Source organism: Coregonus lavaretus (genome assembly GCF_964263955.1).
Source record: "Coregonus lavaretus genome assembly, chromosome: 1".
Classification (NCBI taxonomy): Eukaryota; Metazoa; Chordata; class Actinopteri; order Salmoniformes; family Salmonidae; genus Coregonus; species Coregonus lavaretus.
The window spans coordinates 13,819,707-13,829,766 of record NC_139988.1 but is presented as its reverse complement, the minus strand read 5'-3'; the positions used below and the strand labels follow the sequence as shown (position 1 = coordinate 13,829,766).

At 46.7% G+C, this 10,060-nt stretch overlaps 1 protein-coding gene across 1 annotated transcript; it reads right to left on the bottom strand.

Moving 5' to 3' along the window:
- Positions 1 to 69: 69 nt before the first annotated feature.
- Positions 70 to 8,079, bottom strand: LOC311121655 (L-xylulose reductase-like; the record flags this gene model as incomplete). Its single annotated transcript, XM_084157985.1, has 8 exons — positions 70 to 174; positions 343 to 456; positions 1,825 to 1,889; positions 2,163 to 2,262; positions 2,859 to 2,901; positions 7,190 to 7,347; positions 7,642 to 7,738; positions 8,000 to 8,079. 8 exons carry the CDS (start codon positions 8,077 to 8,079, stop codon positions 70 to 72), a joined length of 762 nt encoding a protein of 253 aa, XP_084014111.1.
- Between the last annotated feature and the right edge of the window lie 1,981 nt (positions 8,080 to 10,060).

Genomic DNA, 10,060 nt, shown 5'->3' with positions numbered 1-10,060 from the left:
AGTGGACACCATGGAACACAGGATATGACTACGCCAGCCAATCAGGAGGCAGAGTGAGGAGGTGAGAGGTCAGCAGGCCAGGAAGCCCCTGTCCACAGTCAGAGTGACCCCGTTGGTCATAGAACTCTTATCACTGAGCAGGAACAGGAGGATAGAGTTCACAACGCCATCCACCTCGGCAGGAAGGAACACACACACACAGGTCATCATAAAATAATACACTTGCACAAGCATAAAGTAACACCATGTAAAGTAATCACCATGTGCCGCTATCATATGATAAAGAGTTGTGTTGAGTAGTCTATGGGTGATCAGATATTCTGTGTTATTAAAGAGTAGTACATCTAGTACTAGAGGGATGCGTGAGGTCATGGTATTGGCCTTGTCAGGGTTGCGCCAGCCCAGCCTCCCCATCTCAGTCATCACCACTGTGGGGTTTACACTGTTCACACGGATCAAGCGAGCAACCAGAACACCACATCAATTAATAAACCAATCAATATACAAATCAATCAATACATTAATCAATCAATACATTAATCAACCTGTACACCACATCAATAAATCAATTAGTACACTAGTCAATCAATCAACACAGATCAGCAGCATTCAAAATGTTGCAGACAGAGATGTAATGTACTAGTCTGACGAGCAGAACCATGTGTGTCTGGATGTGCGCTCTCTGCTACTGGCTCCATCCACTAGTTACCTGATAGGGTCCCAGTTAGTTACCTGATAGGGTCCCAGTTAGTTACCTGATAGGGTCCCAGTTAGTTACCCGATAGGGTCCCAGTTAGTTACCTGATAGGTTCCCAGTTAGTTACCTGATAGGGTCCCAGTTAGTTACCTGATAGGGTCCCAGCTAGTTACCTGATAGGGTCCCAGTTAGTTACCTGATAGGGTCCCAGTTAGTTACCTGATAGGGTCCCAGCTAGTTACCTGATAGGGTTCCAGTTAGTTACCTGATAGGGTCCCAGCTAGTTACCTGATAGTGTCCCAGTTAGTTACCTGATAGTGTCCCAGTTAGTTACCCGATAGGGTCCCAGCTAGTTACCTGATAGGGTCCCAGCTAGTTACCTGATAGGGTCCCAGTTAGTTACCTGATAGGGTCCCAGTTAGTTACCTGATAGGGTCCCAGCTAGTTACCTGATAGGGTCCCAGTTAGTTACCTGATAGGGTCCCAGCTAGTTACCTGATAGGGTCCCAGCTAGTTACCTGATAGGGTCCCAGTTAGTTACCTGATAGGGTCCCAGCTAGTTACCTGATAGGGTCCCAGCTAGTTACCTGATAGGGTCCCAGCTAGTTACCTGATAGGGTCCCAGTTAGTTACCTGATAGGGTTCCAGTTAGTTACCTGATAGGGTCCCAGCTAGTTACCTGATAGGGTCCCAGCTAGTTACCTGATAGGGTCCCAGTTAGTTACCTGATAGGGTCCCAGTTAGTTACCTGATAGGGTCCCAGCTAGTTACCTGATAGGGTCCCAGCTAGTTACCTGATAGGGTCACAGTTAGTTACCTGATAGGGTCCCAGTTAGAGCCATGGTAGAGCATGGCGCTTGTAACGCCAGGGTAGTGGGTTCGATCCCCGGGACCACCCATATGTAAAAATGTATGCACACATGACTGTAAGTCGCTTTGGATAAAAGCGTCTGCTAAATGGCATATTATTATTATTTTATTATTATTACCTGATAGGGTCCCAGTTAGTTACCTGAAAGGGTCCCAGCTAGTTACCTGATAGGGTCCCAGCTAGTTACCTGATAGGGTCCCAGTTAGTTACCTGATAGGGTCCCAGCTAGTTACCTGATAGGGTCCCAGCTAGTTACCTGATAGGGTCCCAGCTCCAGGGCCATAACCTTAGTCAGCATGTCCAGAGCTCCTTTAGTGGCACCTGCACACACACCTTAATGACAAACATGCCATTATGATAGACATAGGCTTTCAAATAACTATATCTAGGTGCAACTATATCTAGAGTTAATTGATATAATGGAGCTGCTGTGAGTTTTGATGGGATTCTGTTGTCTCTTTTGGTAAGAAAAGGTGCAGTACTCTGTCGAACCCTGGCCTGTATTAGAGTATCCTGGCTTGTTATGGGAATTAAAACCCTGCTTTGTAAGTCTTATCAATAGTACGTATGTGTCTCTGTCTGTTAATAACTCACAGTAGAGAATGTGTTCTCTGAGAGCACATTGAGACACATGGCTGGAGATGTTCACTTTGGAGCCTCCTTTTCCTCTGGCCTTCAGACCCCGGGCCATGATTTACAGACACACATGATCTACACACACACATGCGTTTGTGCGCACGCATACATGCACCCACACACCCACCCACGCACGCACCCACACACCCACCCACGCACGCACCCACACACCCACACACACACACCACATTTACATTACATTTACATTTTAGTCATTTAGCAGACGCTCTTATCCAGAGCGACTTACAGTTAGTGAATACATTATTATTTTTTTAATATTTTTTTTTATACTGGCCCCCCGTGGGAATCGAACCCACAACCCTGGCGTTGCAAACGCCATGCTCTATCAACTGAGCTACATCCCTGCCGGCCATTCCCTCCCCTACCCTGGACGACGCTGGGCCAATTGTGCGCCGCCCATGAGTCTCCCGGTCGCGGCCGGCTGCGACAGAGCCTGGATACGAACCAGGATCTCTAGTGGCACAGTTAGCACTGCGATGCAGTGCCTTAGACCACTGCGCCACTCAGGAGGCACCCACACACACACACACAAACAGACACACACACACACACACACACACACACAAAGGCACAGTGAGTATGAAGAAACTATGTTACAGAGCACAAATTACATTTCAGATGGCCTCCTCTTACCTGAGAGACATGGAGGGCTACCTTCACATTGATGTTGAAGGATCTGGGAAGGAGAAGGATTCCCTATATTTTAGTGGGATTTATGAGACATTCATATTAATGTCCAGATACAAGGCTAAGCTTGGAAAATGTATGCTGTGTAACAGCCACCTGGAGGTAACACAGACGTACCGCTAGATAGAACCTAGTTTAAAGATTGTTTATTTAAACCATTGTAAATACACAGGTCTAACACATGTACCTGATACAGTTAAAGTCGGAGGTTTACATACACTTAGGTTGGAGTCATTAAAACTTGTTTTTCAACCACTCCACAAATTTCTTGTTAACAAACTATAGTTTTGGCAAGTCGGTTAGGACATTTACTTTGTGCATGACACAAGTAATTTTTCCAACAACTGTTTACAGACAGATTATTTCACTTATAATTCACTGTATCACAATTCCAGTGGGTCAAAAGTTTACATACAGTAAGTTGACTGTGCCTTTAAACAGCTTGGAAAATTCCAGAAAATGATGTCATGGCTTTAGAAGCTTCTGATAGGCTAATTGACATCATTTGTGTCAATTGGAGGTGTACCTGTGGATGTATTTCAAAGCCTACCTTCAAACTCAGTGCCTCTTTGCTTGACATCATGGGAAAATCAAAAGAAATCAGCCAAGACCTCAGAAAAAAAATTGTAGACCTCCACAATTCTGGTTCATCCTTGGGAGCAATTTCCAAACGCCTGAAGGTACCACGTTCATCTGTACAAACAATAGTACGCAAGTATAAACACAATGGGACCATGCAGCCGTCATACTGCTCAGGAAGGAGACGCGTTCTGTGTCCTAGAGATGAACGTACTTTGGTACGAAAAGTGCAAATCAATCCCAAAACAACAGCAAATGACCTTGTGAAGATGCTGGAGGAAACAGGTACAAAAGTATCTATATCCACAGTAAAACGAGTCCTATATCGACATTACCTGAAAGGCCGCTCAGCAAGGAAGAAGCCACTGCTCCAAAACCGCCATAAAAAAGCTAGACTACGGTTTGCAAAAATAGAACTGTTTGGCCATAATGACCATTGTTATGTTTGGAGGAAAAAGGGGGTACTTGCGAGCCGAAGAACACCATCCCAACCGTGAAGTACAGGGGTGGCAGCATCATGCTGTGGGGGTGCTTTTCTGCAGGAGGGACTGGTGCACTTCACAAAATAGATGGGATCATGAGGAAGGAAAATTATGAGGATATATTGAAGCAACATCTCAAGACATCAGTCAGGAAGTTAAAACTTGGTCGCAAATGGGTCTTCCAAATGGACAATGACCCCAAGCATACTTCCAAAGTTGTGGCAAAATGGCTTAATGACAACAAAGTCAAGGTATTGGAGTGGCCATCACAAAGCCCTGACCTCAATCCTATAGAAATGTGTGGGCAGAACTGAAAAAGCGTGTGCGAGCAAGGAGGCCTACAAACCTGACTCAGTTACACCAGCTCTGTCAGGAAGAATAGGCCAAAATTCACCCAACTTATTGTGGGAAGCTTGTGGAAGGATACCCGAAACGTTTGACCCAAGTTAAACAATTAAAAGGCAATGCTACCAAATACTAATTGAGTGTATATAAACTTCTGGGAACGTGATTAAATAAATAAAAGCTTAAATAAATCATTCTCTCTACTATTATTCTGACATTTCACGTTCTTAAAATAAAGTGGTGATCCTAACTGACCTAAGACAGGGAAGTTCTACGAGGATTAAATGTCAGGAATTGTGAAAAACAGAGTTTAAATGTATTTGGCTAAGGTGTAAATAAACTTCCGACTTCAACTGTAGGTCTAAAATACAGGTCTAATACATGTACTGTAGGTCTAATACATGCATATACAGTACCAATCAAAAGATCAGGGTTGGGTTATAAAAAATATCCGAAACTTTGAACATCCCATGGAGCACCATTAAATCAATTATTAAAAAATTTTAAGAATATGGCACCACAACAAACCTGCCAAAAACTCATGGACCATGCAAGGAGGGCAATAATCAGAGAGGCAACAAAGAGACCTTTAGCATACTGCTAAATCAACACTCGAGTGGTTTAAGGGGAAACATTTAAATGTCTTGGAATGGCCTAGTCAAAGCCCAGACCTCAATCCAATTGAGAATCTGTGGTATGACTTAAAGATTGCTGTACACCAGCGGAACCCATCCAACTTGAAGGAGCTGGAGCAGTTTTGCCTTGAAGAATGGGCAAAAGTCCCAGTGGCTAGATGTGTCAAGCTTATGGAGACATACCCCCAAGAGACTTGCAGCTGTAATTGCTGCAAAAGGTGGCTTTGGGGGGTGATTAGTTATGCACGCTGTAGTTTTCTGTTTTTCTGTATTATTTCTTGTTTGTTTCACAAAAAAAATATTTTGCATCTTCAAAGTATTAGGCATGTTGTGTAAATCAAATGATACAAACCCCCCAAAAATCCATTTTAATTCCAGGTTGTAAGGCAACAAAATAGGAAAAATGCCAAGGGGGGTGAATACTTTCACAAGCCACTGTAGGTCTAAATCAAAGTCCTTATACCTTGTCTTGAGTGACTTGTTGTCACGATCGTCGAACAGAGATGAGGACCAAGGCGCAGCGTTGCAGGCAAACATACTCTTTATTAGAGACACGATCAAAACGAAAACGTGACAGTTCACGGTCTAACACAACAGACTAGAAACAAGATCCCACAAACTCTGTGGGGAAACAGGCTGCTAAAGTATGGTTCTCAATCAGAGACAACAAGCAACAGCTGAATCACGTTGCCTCTGATTGAGAACCACACTGGCCAACATAGAACAACAATACTAGAATGTGAAACCTAGAACAAAACACATAGACTTTACACACCCTGGCTCAACATATTAGAGTCCCCAGAGCCAGGGCGTGACAGTACCCCCCCCCTAAAGGCGCGGACTCCGACCACGCCCACCAAATACCACAGGGGAGGGACCGGGTGGGCACTCCGCTTAGGCGGCGGATCCGGCTCCGGGCCTGATCCCCGCTCCCTCTCCAACCCCCCAAAGTACCCCTGGTCCGGTCTGGCCCCGCTGGCCGGAGCTGGACTGCACACTGGTGGAGCGGATTGCTCTAGCTCCGGCGTGAAGCATCTGACCGGTGCCGGACCAGCCACCGGTGGAACAGGCACGGGCCGTGCCGGACTGACGACGCACACCACTGGCTTGGTGTGGGGAGCAGGAGCGGGCCGAGCCGGGCTGACGAAACGCACCACCGACTTGGTGCGGGGAGCAGGAACGGGCCGTGCCGGGCTGACGAAGCGCACCAAGCAGGAACGGGCCGAGCTGGGCTGACGAAACGCACCACTGACTTGGTGCGGGGAGCAGGAATGGGCCGGACCGGGCTGACGACGCGCACCACTGACTTGGTGCGGGGAGCAGGAACGGGCCGGACAGGGCTGACGAAACGCACCACTGACTTGGTGCGGGGAGCAGGAATGGGCCGGACTGGGCTGGCGACGCGCACCACAGACTTGGTGCGAGTGGCAGGAACAGGCCGGACCGTACTGGGAACACACACCACTGGCCCTACGTGGGGATCAGGAACAGGCCGGACCGGACTGGCAACACACGCCAGTACCTCTCGCTGTGCCTCTACATCCTCCTTCCCCCTGGTAACCAGTGACTCCCGTAACCTGGCGGCCTCCTGCTGCCCCGTCGTCCACGGCGTTAGCCCCCCCCTAAAAAATGTATGGGCTTCACTCCTACCCGTGGACCAGGTCTCCATGCTTCTCGCCAGCCTTTCGCCCTTCTGCCTCCACGTCAGGCCCCTCTCTTCCTCACCCGGCTTGACCCAGTCGAGGAGGCGCTGGATATCCGCTAGGGATTTCCCTGGCGATGGCTCCTCGACCCGCTGCTTGGTCCAGTTCAGGTGGGATCTTCTGTCACGCTCGTCGGGAACAGAGGAGGACCAAGGCGCAGCGTTGCAGGCAAACATACTCTTTATTAGAGACACGATCAAAACCAACAAAACGAAAACGTGACAGTTCACGGTCTAACACAACAGACTAGAAACAAGATCCCAAAAACTCTGTGGGGAAACAGGCTGCTAAAGTATGGTTCTCAATCAGAGACAACAAGCAACAGCTGAATCACGTTGCCTCTGATTGAGAACCACATTGGCCAACATAGAACAACAATATTAGAATGTGAAACCTAGAACAAAACACATAGACTTTACACACCCTGGCTCAACATATTAGAGTCCCCAGAGCCAGGGCGTGACACTTGTGTTTCACTTTAATGAATATGAATCAATACATGAATCAAAGGACAGCGAAGAGAGCTTCTTTACATGTCAAACTGGTCGGGGGTGACCTCTAGGAAGGGCTCCAGCATGACGCAGGCCACGTTATTCACCAGGAGATTCAGGTTACCACCAGCCTCCCGTAGCGCCTCCTCTGTGGCCCCCCAGTCCCCTAGGTCCACACACACCGGCCTGATTGACGGACACCGCAGGGAACAACCAGCACCAGACACCAGAACCAATCACACAGAGAGAACGGACAACCAGAACCAATCACACAGAGAGAACGGACCACCAGAACCAATCACACAGAGAGGAGAATCACCACAACGAATCTCTCATCATCTCTCATCATGTAGTGGAGCAGAAACAATGGGAGATGAAGAGAGCAGCGGGGAAACTAGTCAGCCTCTGATGGTATGTGTATAGGGCTGGTGGAGAGGAGAGGTCCTAAAGAGGGACAATAGAGCAAGCAATGGGTGGTGCAGGGGGAGGGGTACCTCCAGCAGAATGCTTTCCAGGTCAGCCTGCGTGCTTGTGACAGCCATGACCTCTGCCCTGCAGCACGCCAGAGCGAGTGCTGGGGCCCACCGATGCCTGTGTGAAAATATTCATAAACACAATGCTCATTATTCACCAGAGTTCTCAGTGTGACGGCCAACCTGACACACACATTCCGTTTCTTGTTTAGGCTCTTCGGTCACACAGACACACACACACACACTGTAATGAAGGCAGTGGTTCTTTCAGGACACAATGGATGACTCTTAGTTTGTGCTCAAAACGAGATGGAGAAGTTTGGTTTACTTGTTGTAAGTGCATTTGGATGTGTTGTTGCTGCAAACCAGACGGTGTCACTGTATCTTTAAATATGGTGGTAGTTGTCTTTTTCCTTCTCCGGTGACTAGGACCCGCTTGCCTGCAAAATATATTTCCATGGTTCTTCAGACCTTCACGGCGAATTTACGGCCCGAGTCCTCTGAACTCAGCTAAATGTTGCACAGAAGGGAGCGAGACACAATGTATCGTGCAACAAAAGAGACAATCTCCCAACAGTGAAATCGATACTACAGGCCCTCCTCACTTTCAAATCGTTAGAAATGTCGCGTTAAAGTAAATCTTCTTCAATCGAATTGTTGTATGAACAGTGCAACATTATTGAGGTCTATAAAGTAATTTATTCCGTCTTTCCTTGCGGATGTGGTATGTAGGGAGAAATTCAGTTTAGGACTGCTCCTCTCGCAGGAAACAAAGTTACACAAAAAGATAATGGACAAAAATGTAACTGTTCCAAGTTAAAGTTCTTACATCATAGAACAGATTATTCAACAACCAACATCAAATTCACTAAATATTACAATACATTATAGAAATATTTTTCATGTGTATAGACTTTGCAATGTTGTAAATCTATTCTAAGATTAACCCACATTTTGTTTTTTTTTGGGGGGGGGGTTAGATTTTAGATACAAATATTTTTTTTCTTCTATATTTAATAATCTAGCTAGCGGAAGAAGACACTGATGATAATGATGCATGCTGCTCCACATATCATTTAATTTCCCCAGTCTCTTCAAGGCAGGCAGGGATCATGCACTAGCAGCCAGTTGAGTCATTGTTGTGCTGGGGTCTACGTCATAGAGATAGATATTGGACATATTTATATCTGTGCCATTATAGCGCATGTGACAGCATGGGCAGCACCATTGAGACTACAACCCATAGGAATCCCCACCCAGTTTACTATTTTGAAGGTCCTGAACAGTAATTCTGGCTAACTACCAGGAAGTTGGAAAAGACAGGCTGAGTGGGCGGGAAGCTTATATTCATGAGCTCGCCTTGACTGACAGCTCTTTGAAACGCCTATGTCAAGAAATGTAGTGGCAGTGTTGGAGTATAATCATCTCAAGCAAATGTGGTGATACACAAAGCAACTCAAACAACATTGAAATTGCATCAATGACATATTGTATTATCTCCAGTTTGGCATGTCTCTTGTGATGTGGTTCAAAGCATCACTGATGTTCCCCCCATTTAGTTCCATGCTGGCTGAAGACCTAGCTAGCCAGTGACTAGCTAACACCAGACACAGATGAAGACCTAGCTAGCCGGTAACTAGCTAACACCAGACACAGATGAAGACCTAGCTAGCCGGTAACTAGCTAACACCAGACACAGATGAAGACCTAGCTAGCCGGTAACTAGCTAACACCAGACACAGATGAAGACCTAGCTAGCCGGTAACTAGCTAACACCAGACACAGATGAAGACCTAGCTAGCCAGTGACTAGCTAACACCAGACACAGATGAAGACCTAGCTAGCCAGTGACTAGCTAACACCAGACACAGATGAAGACCTAGCTAGCCAGTGACTAGCTAACACCATTTACATTTTTTTACATTTACATTTTAGTCATTTAGCAGACGCTCTTATCCAGAGCGACTTACAGTTAGTGAGTGCATACATTATTATTTTATTCATACTGGCCCCCCGTGGGAATCGAACCCACAACCCTGGCGTTGCAAACGCCATGCTCTACCAACTGAGCTACATCCCTGCCGGCCATTCCCTCCCCTACCCTGGACGACGCTGGGCCAATTGTGCACCGCCCCATGGGTCTCCCGGTCGCGGCCGGCTACGACAGAGCCTGGATTCGAACCAGGATCTCTAGTGGCACAGCCTTAGACCACTGTGCCACTCGGGAGACTAACACCAGACACAGATGAAGACCTAGCTAGCCAGGTTCTAGCTAACACCAGACACAGATGAAGACCTAGCTAGCCAGTGACTAGCTAACACCAGACACAGATGAAGACCTAGCTAGCCGTAACTAGCTAACACCAAACACAGATGAAAGGGGAAACATATAAGTATCTTTGCCATAGATTAATAGGGTAAACTTTTAATTGTACTGATC